Source organism: Amia ocellicauda, chromosome 14 (assembly GCF_036373705.1).
Source record: "Amia ocellicauda isolate fAmiCal2 chromosome 14, fAmiCal2.hap1, whole genome shotgun sequence".
Lineage (NCBI taxonomy): Eukaryota > Metazoa > Chordata > Actinopteri > Amiiformes > Amiidae > Amia > Amia ocellicauda.
The window spans coordinates 1,557,444-1,582,346 of NC_089863.1; the positions used below are offsets into that span (position 1 = coordinate 1,557,444).

Sequence of the window (24,903 nt, forward strand, 5' to 3'; positions counted from 1 at the left end):
AGAAAGATCAGCGACTCCGTGTCATTGTGATTGTCACAGCATTCAGTCACACAGATATTTGTACAGTTAAAAATGGCGACTTCTAAGACACACATTCAATATGAACCTCTCTCTCTCAGTACAGTGTCAGAGCCGCTGCCATGAGTGAAGACTTTAAAGTGACAAGTCAGAGATTGAAGATTTTAAATATTTATTTCAAGACTAATTATCAGTGTGATATAAACATAAAAAACAATATCCAGCCCTTTAATACAGTACAGTGGGCACTCCTGTATCAGGCACTGTTTAGATCTGTACTGGTCACACTGTGATATAAAGCAGATATTTACAGCTCAGTCCATATGATATAAACACACAGAACAACACACAGCACTTTAATATCTTTACACACAGACAGTGATGTGAAACCCAGTGATGTCCACATGAGCCCCGCAGTGTGAGCTCAGAGCAGGGTGTCCACATGAGCCCCGCAGTGTGAGCTCAGAGCAGGGTGTCCACATGAGCCCCGCAGTGTGAGCTCAGAGCAGGGTGTCCCGCTCAGGAGCCCCAGTCCCACAGCCCCTTCAGCACAGCTGTCAGTCCCCATGGCTGTACAGAGCACACTGGGGCTCAGGGCTCCTCCAGGGCAGGGTCCTCTGTGCCAGACACTGCAGAGAGAGAGAGAGAGACAGAGAGAGAGAAAGAGAGAGAGAGAGAGAGATTCTCAGGGGTGTAGTAGAGCTGTGTGTCAGTGTGCTGTAGTGACACAGTCAGGGGTGTAGTAGAGCTGTGTGTCAGTGTGCTGTAGTGACACAGTCAGGGGTGTAGTAGAGCTGTGTGTCAGTGTGCTGTAGTGACACAGTCAGGGGTGTAGTGGGGCTGTGTGTCAGTGTGCTGTAGTGACACAGTCAGGGATGTAGTAGAGCTGTGTGTCAGTGTGCTGTAGTGACACAGTCAGGGGTGTAGTACAGCTGTGTGTCAGTGTGCTGTATTGACACAGTAAGTAAGAGGCCTCAGTGCTGTGCTGTATTTGCTGTTAATCTGACCACACTGACTTACTGAGGGGTGGATTCCAATCTTTACTGTTTCTCCTCCTGACTGGCAGTGTGGCTCCCTCTCTCTCCATCTCCTCCTCCTCTTCATCCCTCTGTTTCTCTCCTCCTCTCTCCTCCCTCCTCCCTGCTGCTCTGGCTCCTCCCACTACAGGTCCTATAGCACTTCCTGCTGCCGCTGCTCCTGGTCCAAACAGGGCTCCTGCTATGGCCCCCACTGCGGCCCCTACAGCTGCTCCCAGGGCCACTGCTGCTGCGCTGGCACCCTGCCTCACCGAGTCCAGCCGCCTCTCTGCATCGTCTCTGGCCTGTCTCTCATAGCGCCGCCTGAGCTCCTCCATCTCCCTGCGGTGTCTCTCCTCCACCTCTCTCCTCTCCCTTTCCCGCTCCTCCCTCAGCGCCTCCATCTCTCTCTCCAGCTTCTCTCTCTGCTCTCGCTCTCTCCTCAGCTCCTCCTCCAGCGCTCTCCTCCTCTCCTCATTCCTCTCCTCCCTCAGCCTCTCCTCCAGCTCTGCTATCTGCTCCTCCAGCGCTCTGATCTTCTCCTCTCGCTGCTGGAGCTCCCCCTCCATCCTGCGGAGGCAGTTGTGCACTTCCTTCTGCTGCTTCTCCCTCAGCCCTTCCTCTTCCCTCTGTTTCCTCTCCTCTCTGTCCCTCAGGATCTGCTCTTTCCTCTGTCTGATCCGGGACTCTGCCTCCTGGTACATCTGGCTGCTGTAGTGGCTGCCATTGTTTGCCGCCACCACCTCCTGGATTTTGGCCAGGAGCTGTGTGACCTGAGTGCCGTCGCCCCTGTTCTTGTTGTCCAGAGCGTGGTACCTGTTCCCGCACTTCTCCACCAGCCACCGGAGCTCCTCGCCGCCCGTCTCCACAAACTCCTGGACGCTCTTGCCGTTCAGCTGGTCGGCGTGAGTGAAGAGGAGCACGGTGCGCCCCGCAGCCCCCTCCCCGAAGATCTCCCGCACCCTCTCCAGCGTCCTCCTCTCCTCCCCTGTGGATCGGCCCAGCGGGGTCACCAGGAGGAAAGCGTGGGGTCCCGGGGCAGACAGGTTGATACAGAGCCCCACGTCCCGTCTCACGTCCCCCTGAGAGAGAGGCGTGTGGAACCAGTCTGGTGTGTCCACCATAGACACCCGTCTCCCAGCCACGCGTCCTCTTCTCTTGGCGCTCTCCTGTGTCACTGCAGAGCTGCTGGCTTCAGAGGGAAACTCCTCTCGGCCCAGGATGGTGTTTCCTGCCGCGCTCTTCCCAGCCCCAGTCCTCCCCAGCAGCACCAGCCTCAGCTCAGGGAGACTGGGAGGCACCGGGGCGTCTGGACTGGGAGTCTCTCCTGGGCTTCTCTCTGGAGCGGCACCTCCACTCACTGCAACACAACACAACACACAACACACAGTCAGAGCTGAGACGACAACACGGCACAGACACACTGCTGAGAATGGGCTGAGTGTGTCACTGCAGTAGAGCGGCAATGAGCCAGACTGGGATACTGTCTGTAGTTGGGAGGAAATATCAGCACAACAAACAGCACAATAATGACGCATCAAATTAGAAGAGCCAGTGAGATCAGAGAGTCAGTGATACAGACTGAGAGGAGAGCCAGTGAGATCAGAGAGTCAGTGATACAGACTGAGAGGAGAGCCAGTGAGATCAGAGTCAGTGATACAGACTGAGAGGAGAGCCAGTGAGATCAGAGTCAGTGATACAGACTGAGAGGAGAGCCAGTGAGATCAGAGTCAGTGATACAGACTGAGAGGAGAGCCAGTGAGATCAGAGTCAGTGATACAGACTGAGAGGAGAGCCAGTGAGATCAGAGTCAGTGATACAGACTGAGAGGAGAGCCAGTGAGATCAGAGTCAGTGATACAGACTGAGAGGAGAGCCAGTGAGATCAGAGAGTCAGTGATACAGACTGAGAGGAGAGCCAGTGAGATCAGAGTCAGTGATACAGACTGAGAGGAGAGCCAGTGAGATCAGAGAGTCAGTGATACAGACTGAGAGGAGAGCCAGTGAGATCAGAGTCAGTGATACAGACTGAGAGGAGAGCCAGTGAGATCAGAGTCAGTGATACAGCATTAATCAGACTCACTCTTGGGAGGGTTGATCTCCAGGCTGTTCCTCCTCTTGACAGGTCGTGTGGATTCCTCTGTCTCTTTCTCCAGCTCCTCTTCCTTCAGTGTCTTTCTCATCTTCTCCTTCAGCTCCTCTTCTGTCCTGCTCCACTCCTCCTCCATCCTCTGTTTCAGCTCCTCCTCTCTCTCTCTCTCCCTCTCTCTATACTTCTCCTTCAGCTCCTCTTCCCTCTCTCTCTCCTTCACCTCACACTCCTTTCTGATCTGATCCATCTCTCTTTCTCTCTCCCCTAATCTCTGTGTCAGCTCTGCTATCTTTCTCTCTCTTTGTTCATCCCTCTCTTTCAGCTTTTTTTCCATTTCTCTCTCTTTCTTTCCATAGCCCATTTTAATCTCCTCTATCTCATTCTCTCTCTCCTCATCCATCTTTTTTAGTTTCTCTTGAACCTCCCTCTCTCTCTCTTCCTCTCTCTGCTTATGCCTCTGTTTCAGGTCTTCCATCTCTCTCTTCCTCTCCTCATCTTTCTGTTTCACCTTTTCTTCCATTTCTTTCTCTCTTCCTTCCTCACTCTCTTGTATCTCCCTCTGCCTCTTTCTCTCTCTCTCCTCAAAATCCTTTTTCAGCTGATCTATTGCTCTCTGCCTCTCTTCCTCTTTCTCTCTGATTTCCCTCTCCCTCTCCTCCTCCCTCTGTTTTACCTCCTCCCTCTCTCTTTCCATCTCGTCATCCTTCTTTTTCAACTGCTCTTCAATCTCTCTCCTTCTCTCCTCTGCCTTCCTTTGCTCCTCTTCTCTCTCTCTCTCTCTCTTTTCAAATTGCTGTGTCAGCTCTGCTATCTCTCTCTCCCTCTCTTCATCCTTCTGTTTCATCTCCTTTGCCTTTAGTTGAATCAGTTCTTCCATCTGCTGGTGGGTCTCTGTGTATTTCTGCCTGGTGAAGAATCTCTCCCTGTGTCCTGCCAGCATCTCCTCTATCTTGTCCAGCAGCTCTGTGACCTGAGTGCCGTCGCTCCTGTCCCTGTTGTTGAGAACATGATACCTGTTCCCACATTTCTCCACCAGCCACTGGAGCTCCTTGTGTCTCTCAATGTGCTGCTCAATGGTTGTGTCTCCCAGTTTGTCCCCCCCAGTGAACAGCACTATAGTGTGTCTCCAGACTCTCTCACTGAGGAGCTCCAGGTGTTCCTGCACTGATCTCCTCTCTCTCTCTGTGAATGAGTCCCACACAGGAATGAGCAGGAGGAGAGCGTGGGGTCCCGGGGGACACAGAGACACACTGCGCACAATCTCCTGTTTGACACACTCTGGACTCTCCTGTACAGAATCAGTCCACCTCCAGCCTGGTGTGTCGACCACAGTGACCTGCCTCCCGGCCACGTCACCCTGGCTCTTCTCACTCTGCTCAGTCACTCTCTCAGTGTTAAACGCCTCTCTGCCCAGGATGGTGTTTCCTGATGAACTCTTCCCAGTCCCTCTCCTCCCCAGCAGCACAATCCTCAGCTCTGAGAGACGCTGTGTCTCAGGGGAAGCAGTCTGTCTCCCCCCTGTCAGAGAGAAACAACACAGTTTATATCCCTCTTCAGCCCCACTGCCTCTCCCTCCATCCCTCCCTCTCCCACACTCGTCCCCTCCCTCTCTCCCTTCTTCTTTCTTTATTTGTGCTTTATTACTCTCGTGTGTGTGTGTGTGGTGAGTGTGAGCACAGTGTTGTCCGCTGTGTTGATTGTGTCGTCTCTCCTCTATATGTCTGTGTGTATTCGTGTGTGTGTTGTCACAGTGTGGGGGGCGATGAAGCAAATCTGAATTGATCTGTTTTTAACTTCTTCTGAATGACATTGTTTTTTCTCTTTACTTCCATATTGATATTTTTCTCTCCTCCATTTGTCTTCCCCCTCCCTCCATCTTTCTCTACTTCCCTCCCTCTTCCACATTTCCCCTCTTCTCTCCCTCCATCCCCACCCATATCCCCCACTCCGTCTCCCTCTTTCTCCCTCCCTCCTTCTGTGCACCCTCTCTCCCTCTCCTTCCCTATCCCTCCATCCTTCATCCTGCTGTTATAGTTCACACAACACCCTCTCCCTCTCTCTGCCTCCTCCTTTCCCAAATCTCCTTCCCTCCTCTCCTCCTCCTTCCCTCTAACTTACTACCCCGTCTCTCTACCCCTCTCTCCCTCCCTCCCTCCTTCTCTCTCTTCTTCTCATTGTTTTTTCTCATTCTCCCTTCATCTCCCCACTTTCTCTCTCTATCCTCCCTCTCTATCCCACTCAAGCTCTCTGTCTCCGCTTCTCTCTCCTTCACAGAAAACAGTGATAATAATAATAATGCCTCTGTCTCTCTCTGATGACATCACACTAATAACAGAGTCTCAGTCACAACAGGACGAACACGACTACTGCTAATAATGAATAATGACACTGTCTCTCTGCCCTCTCTCGCCGCTCTGCCCTCTCTCCCCGCTCTCTCTCTCCCTCTCTCTCCTCTTCCTTGCTTCTCCCTCTCTCTCTCCCTCCCTACAGTCACTCCAGTCAGACAGTTTGCCCATCAGCTGTGTCTCAGTCCCTCTAATAACTCTCTCAGTGGGACTCTGAGCTCCTGCGCAGCCGACACTTTAACTTACTGCACACCTACTGCACACCTACTGCACACCTACTGCACTACTGCACACCTACTGCACTGCACACCTACAGCACACCTACTGCACTACTGCACACCTACTGTACTGCACACCTACTGCACTGAACACCGACTGCACACCTACTGCACTACTACACACCTACTGTACTGCACACCTACTGCACACCTACAGCACACCTACTGCACTACTGCACACCTACTGTACTGCACACCTACTGCACTGAACACCTACAGCACTGCACACCTACTGCACACCTACTGCACTACTGCACACCTACTGCACACCTACTGCACTGCAAACCTACTGAACACCTACTGCACTGCACAAATTTGTAGTGTCCAGTCAGTCAGTGTTAATGTGCTGTAGTGTCCAGTCAGTCAGTCAGTGTTAATGTGCTGTAGTGTCCAGTCAGTCAGTGTTAATGTACTGTAGTGTCCAGTCAGTCAGTCAGTGTTAATGTACTGTAGTGTCCAGTCAGTCAGTGTTAATGTGCTGTAGTGTCCAGTCAGTCAGTCAGTGTTAATGTGCTGTAGTGTCCAGTCAGTCAGTGTTAATGTACTGTAGTGTCCAGTCAGTCAGTCAGTGTTAATGTACTGTAGTGTCCAGTCAGTCAGTGTTAATGTACTGTAGTGTCCAGTCAGTCAGTCAGTGTTAATGTGCTGTAGTGTCCAGACAGTCAGTGTTAATGTACTGTAGTGTCCAGTCAGTCAGTCAGTGTTAATGTGCTGTAGTGTCCAGTCAGTCAGTGTTAATGTGCTGTAGTGTCCAGTCAGTGCTAATGTGCTGTAGTGTACAGTCAGTGTTAATGTGCTGTAGTGTCCAGTCAGTCAGTCAGTGTTAATGTGCTGTAGTGTCCAGTCAGTCAGTGTTAATGTGCTGTAGTGTCCAGTCAGTCAGTGTTAATGTGCTGTAGTGTCCAGTCAGTCAGTGTTAATGTGCTGTAGTGTCCAGTCAGTTAGTCAGTGTTAATGTGCTGTAGTGTCCAGTCAGTCAGTCAGTGTTAATGTACTGTAGTGTCCAGTCAGTTAGTCAGTGTTAATGTGCTGTAGTGTCCAGTCAGTCAGTGTTAATGTACTGTAGTGTCCAGTCAGTCAGTCAGTGTTAATATGCTGTAGTGTCCAGTCAGTCAGTCAGTGTTAATGTACTGCAGTGTCCAGTCAGTCAGTCAGTGTTAATGTGCTGTAGTGTCCAGTCAGTCAGTCAGTGTTAATGTACTGTAGTGTCCAGTCAGTCAGTCAGTGTTAATGTGCTGTAGTGTCCAGTCAGTCAGTGTTAATGTACTGTAGTGTCCAGTCAGTCAGTGTTAATGTGCTGTAGTGTCCAGTCAGTCAGTGTTAATGTGCTGTAGTGTCCAGTCAGTCAGTCAGTGTTAATGTGCTGTAGTGTCCAGTCAGTCAGTGTTAATGTACTGTAGTGTCCAGTCAGTCAGTGTTAATGTACTGTAGTGTCCAGTCAGTCAGTCAGTGTTAATGTACTGTAGTGTTCAGTCAGTCAGTGTAAATGTGCTGTAGTGTCCAGTCAGTCAGTCAGTGTTAATATACTGTAGTGTCCAGTCAGTCAGTCAGTGTTAATGTGCTGTAGTGTCCAGTCAGTCAGTCAGTGTTAATGTGCTGTAGTGTCCAGTCAGTCAGTCAGTGTTAATGTGCTGTAGTGTCCAGTCAGTCAGTCAGTGTTAATGTGCTGTAGTGTCCAGTCAGTCAGTGTTAATGTGCTGTAGTGTCCAGTCAGTCAGTCAGTGTTAATGTACTGTAGTGTCCAGTCAGTCAGTCAGTGTTAATGTGCTGTAGTGTCCAGTCAGTCAGTCAGTGTTAATGTGCTGTAGTGTCCAGTCAGTCAGTGTTAATGTGCTGTAGTGTCCAGTCAGTCAGTGTTAATGTGCTGTAGTGTCCAGTCAGTGTTATTGTGCTGTAGTGTCCAGTCAGTCAGTGTTAATGTGCTGTAGTGTCCAGTCAGTCAGTGTTAATGTGCTGTAGTGTCCAGTCAGTTAGTCAGTGTTAATGTGCTGTAGTGTCCAGTCAGTCAGTCAGTGTTAATGTACTGTAGTGTTCAGTCAGTCAGTGTTAATGTGCTGTAGTGTCCAGTCAGTCAGTCAGTGTTAATGTACTGTAGTGTCCAGTCAGTCAGTCAGTGTTAATGTGCTGTAGTGTCCAGTCAGTCAGTCAGTGTTAATGTACTGTAGTGTTCAGTCAGTCAGTGTTAATGTACTGTAGTGTCCAGTCAGTCAGTCAGTGTTAATGTACTGTAGTGTCCAGTCAGTCAGTCAGTGTTAATGTGCTGTAGTGTCCAGTCAGTCAGTGTTAATGTGCTGTAGTGTCCAGTCAGTCAGTCAGTGTTAATGTACTGTAGTGTCCAGTCAGTCAGTCAGTGTTAATGTGCTGTAGTGTCCAGTCAGTCAGTGTTAATGTACTGTAGTGTCCAGTCAGTCAGTGTTAATGTGCTGTAGTGTCCAGTCAGTCAGTGTTAATGTACTGTAGTGTCCAGTCAGTCAGTCAGTGTTAATGTACTGTAGTGTTCAGTCAGTCAGTGTTAATGTGCTGTAGTGTCCAGTCAGTCAGTCAGTGTTAATGTGCTGTAGTGTCCAGTCAGTCAGTCAGTGTTAATGTGCTGTAGTGTCCAGTCAGTCAGTCAGTGTTAATGTGCTGTAGTGTCCAGTCAGTCAGTCAGTGTTAATGTGCTGTAGTGTCCAGTCAGTCAGTGTTAATGTGCTGTAGTGTCCAGTCAGTCAGTCAGTGTTAATGTGCTGTAGTGTCCAGTCAGTCAGTGTTAATGTGCTGTAGTGTCCAGTCAGTCAGTCAGTGTTAATGTACTGTAGTGTCCAGTCAGTCAGTCAGTGTTAATGTACTGTAGTGTCCAGTCAGTCAGTCAGTGTTAATGTGCTGTAGTGTCCAGTCAGTCAGTGTTAATGTACTGTAGTGTCCAGTCAGTCAGTGTTAATGTACTGTAGTGTCCAGTCAGTCAGTCAGTGTTAATGTACTGTAGTGTTCAGTCAGTCAGTGTAAATGTGCTGTAGTGTCCAGTCAGTCAGTCAGTGTTAATATACTGTAGTGTCCAGTCAGTCAGTCAGTGTTAATGTGCTGTAGTGTCCAGTCAGTCAGTCAGTGTTAATGTGCTGTAGTGTCCAGTCAGTCAGTGTTAATGTGCTGTAGTGTCCAGTCAGTCAGTGTTAATGTGCTGTAGTGTCCAGTCAGTCAGTCAGTGTTAATGTACTGTAGTGTCCAGTCAGTCAGTCAGTGTTAATGTGCTGTAGTGTCCAGTCAGTCAGTGTTAATGTGCTGTAGTGTCCAGTCAGTCAGTCAGTGTTAATGTGCTGTAGTGTCCAGTCAGTCAGTCAGTGTTAATGTACTGTAGTGTCCAGTCAGTCAGTCAGTGTTAATGTGCTGTAGTGTCCAGTCAGTCAGTCAGTGTTAATGTGCTGTAGTGTCCAGTCAGTCAGTGTTAATGTGCTGTAGTGTCCAGTCAGTCAGTGTTAATGTGCTGTAGTGTCCAGTCAGTCAGTCAGTGTTAATGTACTGTAGTGTCCAGTCAGTCAGTCAGTGTTAATGTGCTGTAGTGTCCAGTCAGTCAGTCAGTGTTAATGTGCTGTAGTGTCCAGTCAGTCAGTGTTAATGTGCTGTAGTGTCCAGTCAGTCAGTGTTAATGTGCTGTAGTGTCCAGTCAGTCAGTGTTAATGTGCTGTAGTGTCCAGTCAGTCTAAACCCCGCCCTCATGACAAAACCGGGCTGTAAACGAAACTAAAATCAAATCCAGAGAAATCAAAAGCAGAGATCACAGCCTGTGTGTGAAATGGACTCCATCAGTGCGAGGTTTTAAATTTAAATTTAAATCTCGATTTAAAATTATTTGCTTTCAAGTTTTTTTTTTGCTTTTCATATCGTTTTTGTTTACAATTCTAGATCTTCTGCTTTCGATTGTTTTGTTTTTGATCTCAACATCCATTTTTTCTCAACTTTATTTTTCTCGGTTACAATATATTTTATTTTGAATTCGTTACTTATGGCGGTAATTTGAGCCCATATTTCTGTCCTGTATCGGACCGATATTGATACGGATTATCGGATCTGCGCATCTATACAAATAACTGTGTCAGACACAACAGGCAACTCACCACCAAGGGAGGAGGACCATCTGCTCGCCATCTCTCTCTCTCTCTCTCTCTCTCTCTCTCTCTCTCTCTCTCTCTCTCTCTCTCTCTCTCAGATCAGCTGTTGAAGGACTTGCTTTCCTCCAAAATGAAAAGTTACTCTGTTCTGCCTCTTTTCTCTTCTATTCTCTCTCTGTCTCTGTCTTTTCTGCCTCTTTTCTTTCCTCTTCTCTCTCTCTGTCTCTCTCAGCAGGAACATCTACGCAGTTCTCCCTCACAGCAGCACTTTCACTTTCTCTCTCTCTCAGCTCTTCCTTCCTGCCGCGTCTCTCCGCTCAGTTGAGTTATTGGAAACCACTATGGAAGCCAAACTGTCATTTAGAGATATCTCACAATACAATTCAAGATATCTTATGTTGAATTTGAGATATCTTGAATTTGAATATAAGATATCTTGAACTGTGTTTTGAGATCTCTCTAAATGACAGTTTGGCTTCCATAACCCCCGCTGCCCGCTGCTCGGGGCGATTGGGTTGTTTAATTCTTCTTGAAGGCGGGACTTAGCTCTATTGTTTTGAAGTAAAACAATGTGAAAAAACAATACTGGAATTAGCAAGCATTACCCTAACAGGCTGTAATCTTAATCGTGAAATGTAAGTAAAATATATACCGTTTTATATATTTACATTTTGAATAATAATTAATAATTTACAAGAGTGAGCATTAACATGTACAGTTCAGGCTTAAACATTTATTACATAAAACAGGACCAGATATGTTTGCTGGTACAGGGAGATAGAATTTCAATATAAGTAGTGGGTTAAATATATCCTTAGAAATGCGTATCAATATGAATTAAGCTAAGTAGCAAACATTGCTTTTAAATAAACAGGGGTGTTGCCAGGATTTCAGGGCCCCATGATAGAAAAAAAGGTGCTGGCAAAGTGTGTTCAGGGGAAGAATGCTGCCGAGGTGCCGATCACGGCATGGATGCGTGTCCCTCTGCTGCATGGGCCCCACCGACAAGACACGCAGGGCCCCCTCCCTCTCAGGGCCCCCTGAATCCTCATCACCTTTCTTTGAAATGTACTTAATGTCGGGGGAAATGTGATTAAAATTGTGTTTTCATTCTTAATGTCTGTAAGAATGTTACTAGTTAGTTGTGCTGAAGGCTGTTCAAACTTCTTACTGTCAATACAACCAAGACCACTAAGCTCTTCAGACTGCACCCCCAAGCTATTGTAATGTGTAAATCATACAAATATACATACACACATAGGCTTGTGCTTAAAACTTATTGAGTTTATTTACTTTATCTTATTGCATAAATGGATTACATTAGATATTTATTTTACAGAACATGGTTTGTTACTAATATTATTACAAATGCAGCTTTTATTGAGTTTTATTTGAGTTTTAACAGTTTTTAAATATACATTCTATTATTGTTATCTATTTAAGGATTTCTCAAGTATGTTGGTTTCATTAAATGTAGTGTACATGGTGGTGTAAATATACACCTGTACACACACACACACACACACTGAAAGTTTCCATTTAAATTGTCTGCATTCTATTTCTTAAAATGTTGTATATATATCACGGTGAACTGTATGACACTATTATTATTATTATTATTATTATTATTATTATTACCTTATTCCTTATTTCTTTATTTGTTTGCACTTTTCATTCACATGTTTTCGTTTCACCTATCGAGTTATTATTCTTATTCTTATTTTATTATATTGTCACTGATTTTGTGATGTGGTGGTGGGATTTAAATTGTCTCCCTTTCTTTGTGGCAATAGAAGATGGGTCTTTTCTCCTGAGTGGGAAGAGTAAGCAATCAAAAGCAGAAAGGCATTTTGCACTATTTTGCCGGGGGAAAAGAGGAAGGCAGTCTTCCTTGACGCCGCAGGACGCTGTCTAAGCCAAGCCTGCACACTTATCAGGCCGAACCCGAGACGCCACGGCTGTGCGGCAGTCTAGGGGGATTCCTACGGTACAGAGGCTCCAGGGACTAGGACTGCATACCATATAAGTGAACTGCATTCTGCTTTTCCAGTCACAGAAATACAGTGGACGGACTGAATTTGTTGAACCGGCTTTATTTTGGTGCTTCATATAATCTTTCCCCCGGGCTGAGACGCTGCTTCCTGTCTGTGGAGACAAAGAACTGTGATCTGTCTTTGGTTATACAAACCTTAGGCATTTGTCCCCTTTATCTTTCAGCCAAAGCTCTCCCTGCCGGTTTGCTATTTTTTATACAAGCATTAAGCGTTTGTCACTTTATCTTCACCTGAAGCTCTACATACCTGCCGGCATTTCTTGAGTTGGACAGGAGTCTGCAGAGATCTAAGAAAAAGGAGACGATTAGATGTGTTTGTGCTGCATCGGGCTGAGGATTGTTATTGTTAGAAGTGGGAACATTCATCTGTCCAGGAGGCAGTGGAGATTGTCAGTCCCAGATCCTAATCCTTTAGATTTTTTGTATTAGGGTTTTAATTTGGTGCCAGATTTGATATAAAGGCGGTTTTAGTTTTAGTTAGTTTATATTTAATTAAAAATTGTTCTCTGGTGCTGCCTCAGACTTCCTGCCCTGAGGATAGTGGTTATCGGCTTATATTTCATTCGTGTTGTTTGTATTGTAAAAATAAATATAATTGTATTTACCTGGTTGTCCTGATTTGGTGAGCAAGATCCGAGGTCCCTGTGCGATGAGGGTGTGTTCCTTGACTCTAAAACAAAGTGTCGTAGTCTCGTGTCTCGGCTACATCATATAGCTTGTTACATATATTCAGGATTTTCTAAGGTTTAGACCATTTAGACTGACTTGTCATTCTTGATCTCTGTAAGTAAAAGCTGCTAACTAGTAAAGCTGTGCAAAGGGGGGATTGGCTGAAACTGATTAGGGCCTGTAAAACCTGGAGCACTGACCTCCATCCTGCACTCCACTACACTGTTTGAACACTGAGAGTAATCTACACAACCCTAAATCAACCCCTTATCTTGTATATGCACACACACCACACACCTTTATCATTGTATTTACTGAACCTTACACTAAATGTCTTTAAATACCGTGTTCGCTACTGTCTGTAACTCTGAATTCATTGTATTGAGTAGTAGAGATTATATTGATGATCTGAATTGTTGAAATTTCTGCATTTCCATTTCTTTTAACTTTAATCTGTATTCGGTCAAGTTCAACAACATCTAAAGGGCCCCAGAACACACCCAAGTTCTGTACAGAGTGTTTAACATGTCAGACTCGCAGTGCTCCAACACCAAAAGCTAGAGCTCCTTTACAACCTATTGTGGTGGATCGTCCATTCCAGAAAATTGCTGCTGACCTCACCGAGCTACCAGTCACTTCTCAAGGCAACAGGTATGTTCTTGTTGTAATGGATTATTTTACACGCTATGTGAATCTCTTTCCTTTAAAAGATCAGCGTGCAACAAGTGTAGCTCAGTGCTTGTTTGAAGACTACATTCGTCAACATGGCATACCTGAGTCCATCCACACTGACCAGGGCAGACAGTTTGAGTCTGATCTGGTGAAGCAGCTGTGTAGCAAGTTGGGAATTGAGAAGACACGAACATCTCCGTACCATGCCCAATGCCCATGCCCAATGTGTGCCCATTAAGACCAATTAGCTAAATACATCTACCAAAATGGAAGAGAATGGGACAAATACCTCTCACAAGTGGAACTTGCGTACAATTCAAGTGTACATTCCAGTACTGGATATACTCAATTTTTCCTTGCTCATGGTCGGAAACTTCGTCTGCCTGTGGACGTTTTGTTAAACTGCAGTCCATTCACTACTCAAGCAACTCCGGGCACACCTGCTGCTTATGCCCAGGATGTCCTTAACCGCCTGTCACATGCTTTTGACATGGCGGCTGAGCATTCGAAAGAATCTAAACTACTGCAAAAGATTCACTGTGATCAAAAGCTTGCTTTTAACCCATATGCTGAAGGTGATCTTGTTTTCCTTGAAGATCCTGCCAATCAAAGGAATAAACTTGCTCCCAGATGGAAAGGGCCGTATAGAGTTCTGAAGAGGCTGGATAAAGATGGTTGTCCTGGCGTGACCAATGAAATCACTGACCCCAAAGATCCACGATCCAAATCATGGATTGTACATTACAATCGGCTGAAGGCATACAAAGGTCCTTGGTCTGACTTACCTGCTCATCCAGAAGCGCCTCCACAGCTGTTCAGAGATCCTGATGATGCACCTGTCAGTCCGCCAGCAACACTGACGGCTTTGTCTGGAGACGTCCCTTACCAACTTCCAGTTCCAGCGAGCTCCAGGCATCACTCGATGCCGTCTCTCTCTCTTCTTTCTTCCACAGCTCCTGTCCAGAGGGAGATGCTACCTGTTCCAGGTGTCGTTCCACAACCTGCTCTAGCACTTGAGCCATGCCCAGGTGTCACCCATTCTTCCAGCCTTCGGGATGCCCAAGTCACGGTGCACCCAGAGACTGTGTCTGTTCTCTTACCTCAGCGACCACAGACTCCTGTGGCATTACCTGCTGGATGTACTCGTAGTGGTCGTAAAGTCATGAAACCTGACAAGTTTAAAGATTTTGTTCTTTCGTAGTACATACCTGTTTTCATGTTACATTACAGTAATTACAGGAACAAGGGCTCGGAATCGCAGGCAGCGCTGACGAAACTTCCCCCCGCCTGAGGGAAGTGAGGGGATTATAAAGGGGAACAGAAACCAGGTAGGGAGGTGCAGGGCGAATGGGAACCGAGGGCGGAACAGGAGTGCACATGGGTGAGCGGAGTGTTAATAGACTGATTGATTGAGCAGGGAGAAGGCAGGGAAATGGTGACCCCTAGTCGGGATAGAGGGGGAGCGCTAGGGGACCATGACAAACACTGTGTGTACTTGCATATACGCTACCATACATCTAAAATTTTGTAAGAAAGTTATAAGAATTTCAGATAAAACTGTTTATAGAGCAACAGAACTAAAAAGCACATAGACTACATACAGTCCGGAGCATATAATAATAAAACAAACAGGATATACTGATTATAATACAAATATTCAAAAGTAATAATAATCACAACATTTAAAATAAATGTTATTTTTTTAACTATACAATCATATTGATAGACCTATGTATAGACTGTATGCAAAAGAACCATGCAAACAAAAACAAGAAATGAGCAACTATTACTACACAACTACTTTTTCTAGTGATTGTTGCCTGCGCATTTCTTGGAAATCATAAAATCACGATGTCTGTGAAGTCAGTAGCCTTTTGTAAAGAATAAAAGCATTGATGGCGGCAATACATGATAATAAACATCTCTGCCATCCACCACAAAACACATATTTCATTGGATATTTCCTGGTCTAAAATATATTATTAATTGTATCTGCACTTTCACAGCAGGATCCCAGATTGACCTAATCAGTGAAATATGTGATGGCAATGTCTTGGTTGATGCATACAAATACATAAATAAACACTAGGCTGTATCAGCGACATGCTACTGCTTCCCATGTAGTCAAAATGATGGCTTCTGGCGGTTGTAGGTAAATTTGCGATCCTGCCTTTCAAACAACGTAAGGGTATTTATAACGCATATTTAGGAAAACTCAAGAACAGACAGACGGGTATCTTTCACAACCGCAGAGTAATTAAGAACAAAAACAGTGTCAACATTTTTAAAGTTCTAAGGTTTAAAATGATTTAACTTTGAAAAGTTTCTTATAGAATCATTCTGGAACATCTTAATAATAGACTAGAAACACAGAGACACATAAAACTATAACTTGATGAGCCGTGCGTGTTCCCCTTTAATGAGATTATCACACAGCTCCCTCATCTCTAGATCTCATTTTAGTAATCAGACATTGGATCCCAGCCATATGTTATTTCTTAATATGTTTCTTTATTATTATTCTTCTTCTCTTTCTTGATCTCAAAGTGTTACAGATGTGTTACAGCTGCGCACACAACAGGAGTATAATTTATGTGGTTATATGACCACCCTGATGCCCAAACTGCTGGTCTCACTTGTTCTTTTCAGCTCTATTTGTCCTGATTATTGAGCCACACAGATCATTAGAGACTCTGTCTGTGGAGTTTATGTAGTTTGTATTTTATAAAGCTGCTCTTCAAGCCGGAGAGACTGGATTTGCACTCGTTCGCTATGGCTGCATCTGCTTAACAAAAATAACAATACAAGGTTACGGTTGTGAGTTTTACGCTGATCAGACAACATCTGTAACACAAGGATTAATATCTCTGTCCTTCTCTCTGTCCTGTCTATTCTGTACATACAGACGACTGATTCATTCTCATCTCATAGGCTGCTGAAACACACACATTACCCCTGAGCCTGTGATTAGTCAGTCTTTAATTGGTCCTCAGTTATATAAAGACAGCAGCTGCCTCACCTGGGTCAGACTGGAGCCGCTGTGGAGACAGTGCCGGAGCTGCGTCTGTGGGTCCTGAAGGGGGACTGGGATCCAGTGTGAGTCTGTGTATATGTACCTCTAAGAGTGTGTGCCTTTGTGTGTGTGTGTGAGTGTTGGGTCATCGCTGAAAGCATTAGAGGAAGTGTTGCTTTCTCTATTTAATGATCAGGTTAACCAATGGCTTTCAAGTCAAAGTAGTTGGCAACTACAAAATACAATTTGTAAATGAAGTCTCTGATTGTGGTTAACAAAATGGACCCAGCTGGATACTCTGAATCATTGGGAGCTATTGGGTCCATTAGGAAGATATGAGGAAGAAATCTGCCCACAGGATGTGTAGTTATAGTCCAGGGTGGTATTAATATTTGTTTTGCTCTGGGTAGCTGGTCTGAATCCATTGGCATCCAGGATGTGTGTCTCAGTCAGAGGACAGACGAGCAGGAGAGATAAGGTGGCCAGTGGGCCGATGCCATGTCAGGAGCCTGGAGAAATGTTATTCATCCTGAGGTGTTTGAGTTGGAAAGAGTTCATAGTTTTATTACAGATCTGAAGTTTCTGACCCAGTAAATTGCTCTGCGAAGATCTGAGTCTCTATGAGAGAGTGTGTGTGTGTGTGTGTGTGAGAGAGAGAGGGAGGGAGAGCTGGTAGAGGAAGTGCTGGTTTCTTTATCTATTGTCGGCTTTCAAGAAGAAGGTGTAGGTGACCACAGAATTCAAATTTTAAATAAACTCTCTGAGTGTGGTAATTTTTCCAGTAACAGACAGCTGTTGAAATAGATGCAGTTGCTTTCTTAGAATCATTATGAGCTATTAGGTCCATTAGGAGAAATATGTGGAAGAAATTTGCCCACAAGACATGTAGTTCTGGTATTAAAACGTGTCATTTCTAATGTGATGTCATAGGCAATAGGATTAGAAGTCTGCAATGTCAAGATTGCTAAGCAGTGCAGGAGGAAGAGCTCAGTGTGAATTAGTTATCCATCGAGTCGAGAAACAGCCCAGAGGGGGAAGGACTATGCAGTCACCCGTGGGCACACTGTGACCGTCTGTGTAGCGAGCTGCCTACTGGACCAGGGGAGTGTGTCACCCCAGCAGACGATACAGGGGGAGAAGAGGGGAGGATGTGGAGATTGAAGGGCAGAGAAGACGCTTGGACTGGTGAGTCTGTCCATTTGTTTCTCTGAGGGATTGCAGTGCTTGACCGAACCCCTGCCTCTCCCTCAGACTCTGGCCACAGTAGGAGACACTTGGTGTGTTCTGTGTGTCTCCTGGATCAGCTGCTGGTCAGTGTGACCATTGACAGCAGGGCAGAGAGCCTGATGAGTTCCTGGCATCGGGCTGAGGAGGATGCACAGCATTGGGCCCACAAGGACGCTCAGATGAAGCGGCTGAGACGGGACCGTGACCTGGAATAGCACGAATTACAATGCAGAGCAAAAGTGTCCTAGGAGGGCCATGCTACCCATCGAGGGGGGCACCGGGGGACCACACACACAGCAGGATTTAAAAGTTTGCTTCATTAAAGAAGGGACAAGTAGTACAACTATTACCTGTAACACTATGACTTGCCAGCGGCGGGCCAGCGACGCACAGAGAAAAAAGTAGTCTAGGAAATCCACAAACCTGCAGGGGGAGTCGCATCTGCTGCTTTCACACTTACCATGACATTTTTAGTGTACTTCAGAGTACTGTCGACTAAACTGCTTTATATGGACTTTCCCAATATCCCACCACTGTTTCACAGATGAGACATCACCCTTTTGTTTCCCCCAGCACTGCCAGAAAGCTTTAAGACACTCTTGAAAAATGTGCGTTGGGCACTGGCACTGGACACCCCTGACATCTGATTGACCACCCCGGGTGCCACCCCCGCATTTCATTGGCTACTGGCAGCTCAGCTCTTGTTGAAAGAAGCATTTATTCTGACGATCGGCGGCGCATTTTTCAAACCCAGGACGAGGAAGAGACAATATTAGCGGTCAGTGTTCAGCAAGTTAACATTTAGCAATCTGACATCCATTAACTGCATATTTTATCTGTTAGATTTTCATACTTGAACTCAAAATGAAAACTTATCAATCTGTTAACGTTACTCAAAAGATAGCCTGTTTGCTATGGTAAAGGTGTAAGAAATTATAGCAGCTAATGCCCCGTTTCCACTGGCGCAGGACGCTTAAAGCAGTCCTTAATGTTTCAGAGGGAAACCCAGATCTGCTGTATTAATTTATTCATGAATTTATCTTGTAAATGGACACGTTAACTGAATCGTGTTCCTTCACACTGACTGTGTCTGCGGGGCTGTTAGACAAACGGACCTGCAAACTATTCCCAACGACAGCCTGAACCCCGGCCAGCTGTTCATACAATATTAATACATTATTATCCTTCAGTTTATTGTAACTGGTCAGCGCTGCACCGGTCTGTGAATCACAGGGTTTAATGCACTGATATGAACTGTCTCAGTCATTGTCTCTGTCCGTGGATTTCACTCCACGCTGCTAATAAAACTGCAATTTCTTCGAGATCGCACAGGCTCTTGAGATTATATCTTCCCTTCACCGCCTATAGGGGGCGTAGGGGCGACACACTCACGCCACCTCTTGTTTAACAGAGAGGACCTCATTCACCCCGTCAGTTCTCCCCCCGGGCGGCTGGACCGACCCCAGGACAGCACCACACGGAAGGCAAGTTCACAAAAGTAACAGTATTATATTTAGCTAGAACAGGGCATGAAGTCTGTACTAGCACAGAACCCTAGGGATTTGGCAAACATGTAATTCTAAAACCCTATATTAAAATGCCTTTAATACAATGGGCACATAAAACACTAAAAACCCTACCCAGAATAACACAAAAAAGAAAAGAAAAAGACTGAATCGAATAAATAAAACCCAATTTCCTAATATAAAATACAAAAAGCAACAACAAGGTTTCACAGTCTCTTCTGTTCGCAATAGGCGACACACACGGAAGGATCCCCCATCCTCTCGGAGAAACACGAGTCTCTTTACAGCCGAGTTGGACCCCCGTCGGCCAGCTGGGACCCCAACAACTGCAGGCAGGAACAAGTATTTGCAAGTCTCCGATTGCACGAATTCAAATGTAATTAATTAATGTCTTCTCTTCTATCCCGCACTCTGCATCACAAAGCCTGAAAAATCAATCCCAGCAGGACAGGGAACCCTCTCCACAAAGCAAACCGGCAGAGGAGATCTCAAAGCCTCAATAAAGAAAGTTCAACCTCCACAGCGTGTGGCTTCTCTTTTCTAATGGTTCCCTTCTACAGAAATACAACCGGGTACTCAACGCCCCGCAGCCTGCGCGGTCATCTCCAGCCATCCAGTGTCCGTCGTTTCCAAAAGTGCTTTATAATCTTCACCGTTCACTGCTTTCCCAGCCTTCACTCAGTCCGCCATCACTTCACTCCAGCACTGCGCCTTGGGTCCCCTGTCCGCCAGCTGTCCGGCTCAGCAGTCCATTGCTTTCTCTGAATGACCATTTCCCTGGGCTTAAATACTAAACAGAGGGACAGGGGCACCCAAACACCAAATTAACCTTAGAAATAGAAACAATAAGGAAGTAAAAAGAACATACTTCATCAATAAAACAACAGTGAATAATAAACACAGTGCACAACACAATAATTAAATCAAATATATATATATATATATATATATAAGTTACAAGATATTACTCATTTAACTCAAGCTCAATTACTGTTGAAGTCACGCTTTTGCACGCTAAATAACGTCACTGTCGAGCCTCATCTGTGCGTTAGGTGTATCCACAAAACCATAAAAATCATTTGACCGACCATACTTCATACTGAAACTTTAGCTCTAAACAGGGCCGTAATTATAATATAGATTGGCGGGGCCACATCCCCCCAATATTCAAATATGCTCAAAATGCCCCCCACTATATTGACATAAAAAATATGAATACGATAAAAATGAGGTATGCTACGATAGGCAACCACGCACCGCCGTCCGAAATAATCATTATGTAATCAAATGCAATCATAATCCTAACTCAACTGAACAAATGGCCATTATTATTACTGCGGTTCTAGTATCGCGGTGTCCTGCAGTTCTGCGTGTGGTTTGTCCAAGTGGTGTTGCCGTATCCAGCAGGAGCCGTGGCGCGACTCTGAGTCTAGAGGTGCGATCAGTGTCCAACTGCACTGCCTGTGTCATCACTTTCTAATGGAGTCACAGGCGCACAGCTGCAATGAAACTGTCGATGGGACAGTTTGAACATCATTGTGTGCTGGATCTGTAATTGTGCGAAGAAATGATTTTGCCTAACATGGTCACTAATTGCATGCAGTGGAAACGGGCCGGTTTGCGAGCGCTAATCAATCAGCCGTCACTGACGTTGGCTCTCATAGCTAATTACCTGGACAGTTAATGAGCCACACATTCACCAGCGACCCACAATGGTGCTCCCGGCCGGGTTCAACGAACTCAATGTCTTTATTACTTATATCCGTCACAAAGCCCAGTGAAGTCTGAGCCAAGTGTCCATCATTTTTGTTGCGCTGCAGACAGCAGTAGCTTTAATCGATTGCATATTATATAGTACAGAGGTTTACATGTTTCATTTAAGTTGGGGCAGATGTCCTTTCAGCTCCTGTTTCCTGCTACATTGTTGCAAAACTTCAGGAAGAAATAAGATCCTTTGTTTCGCTATGAAGCTGGTGTTGCTGTGTGTACAGTAGTGGTCTTAACAAGTGCTCCCTCACTATTCTCCAATAGCAATGCACCTTGTATGAAGGCTCAGTTTCTCTGTGTTCAACTATACTCGACAGTAACATGTCTTTTGATTGTGTCCAACACTAGTTTCCCAACATGTGTTGTATACATCGATATATATATATATATATATATATATATATATATATATACACTCACCTAAAGGATTATTAGGAACACCTGTTCAATTTCTCATTAATGCAATTATCTAACCAACCAATCACATGGCAGTTGCTTCAATGCATTTAGGGGTGTGGTCCTGGTCAAGACAATCTCCTGAACTCCAAACTGAATGTCTGAATGGGAAAGAAAGGTGATTTAAGCAATTTTGAGCGTGGCTTGGTTGTTGGTGCCAAACGGGCCGGTCTGAGTATTTCACAATCTGCTCAGTTACTGGGATTTTCACACACAACCATTTCTAGGGTTTACAAAGAATGGTGTGAAAAGGGAAAAACATCCAGTATGCGGCAGTCCTGTGGGCGAAAATGCCTTGTTGATGCTAGAGGTCACAGGAGAATGGGCCGACTGATTCAAGCTGATAGAAGAGCAACTTTGACTGAAATAACCACTCGTTACAACCGAGGTATGCAGCAAAGCATTTGTGAAGCCACAACACGTACAACCTTGAGGCGGATGGGCTACAACAGCAGAAGACCCCACCGGGTACCACTCATCTCCACTACAAATAGGAAAAAGAGGCTACAATTTGCACAAGCTCACCAAAATTGGACAGTTGAAGACTGGAAAAATGTTGCCTGGTCTGATGAGTCTCGATTTCTGTTGAGACATTCAGATGGTAGAGTCAGAATTTGGCGTAAACAGAATGAGAACATGGATCCATCATGCCTTGTTACCACTGTGCAGGCTGGTGGTGGTGGTGTAATGGTGTGGGGGATGTTTTCTTGGCACACTTTAGGCCCCTTAGTGCCAATTGGGCATCGTTTAAATGCCACGGCCTACCTGAGCATTGTTTCTGACCATGTCCATCCCTTTATGACCACCATGTACCCATCCTCTGATGGCTACTTCCAGCAGGATAATGCACCATGTCACAAAGGTGGAATCATTTCAAATTGGTTTCTTGAACATGACAATGAGTTCACTGTACTAAACTGGCCCCCACAGTCACCAGATCTCAACCCAATAGAGCATCTTTGGGATGTGGTGGAACGGGAGCTTCGTGCCCTGGATGTGCATCCCACAAATCTCCATCAACTGCAAGATGCTATCCTATCAATATGGGCCAACATTTCTAAAGAATGCTTTCAGCACCTTGTTGAATCAATGCCACGTAGAATTAAGGCAGTTCTGAAGTCAAACACAGTATTAGTATGGTGTTCCTAATAATCCTTTAGGTGAGTGTATATATATATGACCTTCACCATCACTGGGTTCTTTGCCTCTACAGTAATTACCGCGATCCCCGTAATATAGGTCTTAAAATCATTATTTTGTTTGTTTCTTGCCACAATGATCGTATTTTCCTTTTTTGTCTCCACTCTGCTGTGGAATAACGGGAACAGTACACAATGTCAGTGTATGTTCTTCTACGTAGTTACTAAATAAATAGCACAACTGATTTATACTCCTTTCTTTGGCCATGGTTGTACTGTGTTTGAATTGATGTTTCGGGGTTACCCCAGGGGTTGTGACGTGCCGGTAGGACTCCGCTTCTCTGGCCCTTGGCTTCTTTGAAGAGAAGGCCTACAAATTCCACCATCTGTCTGAGTTATGGTTCTATAGTCGCAGCAGAAGTGAGAAAGGTAACACATTGTTGCAAATAAAGGGTGTGTATACTTCCAACTACACATAAATTCATCTTAAATTATGAACCATAAACCTACTGGTGAATGAAGTACTAAAATATAAAACAGACCTATGTGGCACACACAAGAAACATGTGTCATATAGAAATAACATGAGACAACACAGCCAACAAAATGCCCAAGGGGCTGTACAAGAAGAAGACAACAGGACAGAAGAATATAATAATACACAGTGCCCTTGCGTCGCTCTGCCGTTGCTGTGTTGCTTATTGAAAGTGTGCGACTCTGCTGGAGTCATCAAGTTCTCCAGCACTTTGATCTGCGATGGCGAGTCAACCCAGCGAAAGACCCTAAAGAGCAGCTGACGATCGCATCAGAGGACACCTCGTCTTTCTCTGCGTTTCCACTCCACACACTGTGGGAGGACAGAACCAAGGGCCCGTTATTGTATTCATTTGTGTTATGTGTGGACCGAGACATTTACTTTATTCTGAACAAAAGGAGCACCTGGGGTGGGGTTTGTATTTTATTTTCTTTATAAATAAAGTAGTGATTGTGAATACTGTGACAATCTGTGCAGACTTACAATGATCTCTTTCTACTATTAAAGCCGGTGAGATATTTCATCTTCATGTCACTCTGGTCTCTTGTGTTTGTTGACAGATCACCGGCCTCCTCCTTCCAATCTAGTGAATGGGCCCAGTGCAGTGGTTGTACAGTGAATGGGTGTGAATCCTGTGCTCTGTCAGTACATGCCACTCGCTACAATTAGCTCGTACGTTGCAATTTCTTCAAATATGTATTTCCACAAGTATTTGATATTCTGTATTGTCAATTATCTATCTTTCAATTCATGGGTTGTCTTTTCATTACAATCACAGACAACATCAGAGAGCCAATCAAAGCTCGGTACAGCAATTGATACATTGCGATATATCGGACTGCTGGACGGCAGGAAATGTGATGCGACGTCAAAACAGTTTGATGACCAAAAGCTGTGCAGTGTGGAGAAATATGGACAACCCTTTGATTGTGTGATTGAAGGCCGATCTCGTGGGAATGCGTGGCACACAGAGGTTATGGGACAAATCACTGGAGAATTACTGCGCTTTATATTGATACTTACATATTGATATTGATCATGATCATGAGTAACGTGCGTCTCATCTCCTCTGAAGGTGATCAGGGTCTGGTTTCGTGGACAGGGATTAAGCCTCGTCTTGGACTAAACTGTCCTTTTATACTGGATTCATTCAAGGTGGCTTTCTCAGACATGGTTTGAAACAGTCCTAGATTTAGCCTTCTCTGGATTAAACCAATCAAGTTTCCATAAAGATTAGATCTACTCCAGGACTAAATGAGGGTTTAAATTAAACCTCCAGGGAGGCAGGTTGAATTCAGATGAACACTGTTTGTCAATGGAGACATTATTTTGACTCAATGAGGACCAAAAGCACCAGAAAGGCCAGATATTCGACTGTTTGACAGGTGCAACCCACTGAATGATTTTGATGAAATCAGCAGATGTGGAGTCTTCTCTCTTGTGGCTCTTAAAATGGATTAGGCAGCTCTAGAAAAGTGTCAGTAACAAGAGAACAAATAAAAAGATAAGTCAAATGAATATGGGCATTTAAAAATGGTCCGCCAGTAAAAGACAATTGAACCCGAGTGCAGAATACACACCCAGTGAGCTCAGTCCCTCATCTGAGATGTTCAGATGCTCATTATCTGGGACTCCTTTGATGGGTTGCTATCCTCTAAAATACCATTCAGTAGGTCACCCGACGAGTCATTTTGTACCTGCTTTGGTGGTGCACCACCAGTCTTAACCCTCTCTCTTCTGACCTCAGCATTAGTCTTTTTTAGGGCAATTTTCCGATTATCCCACAAGACCTTGCAGGAGGGACAGATGTCATGTAACACAAGCAATGTCACTCAAACTGAAATCACTCAAATGAAAAAGGTTCTCACCTGAAGTGGGACAGCATTCATCAGCACTGAATTCATCGCATATGTCTGTCCATGTAGGTTTCTCCTCAAATTCAATAGTCACGTTGTGCTGTTCATGTTCTTTAATTATTGTAAAGATACTCACAATGGGTTAGTGAACCCAGAC

The 24,903-nt window shown here is 45.1% G+C and overlaps 1 protein-coding gene across 1 annotated transcript; it reads right to left on the reverse strand.

The window, feature by feature from the left end:
* Positions 1-173: 173 nt before the first annotated feature.
* Positions 174-9,971, reverse strand: LOC136768244 (GTPase IMAP family member 8-like). The gene is made up of 4 exons (XM_066722340.1): positions 9,840-9,971; positions 3,117-4,643; positions 1,039-2,394; positions 174-647 (listed from the first exon to the last, which is right to left on the reverse strand). Exons 1-4 carry the CDS (start codon positions 9,868-9,870, stop codon positions 610-612), a joined length of 2,952 nt encoding a protein of 983 aa, XP_066578437.1. The 5' UTR covers positions 9,871-9,971; the 3' UTR covers positions 174-609.
* Between the last annotated feature and the right edge of the window lie 14,932 nt (positions 9,972-24,903).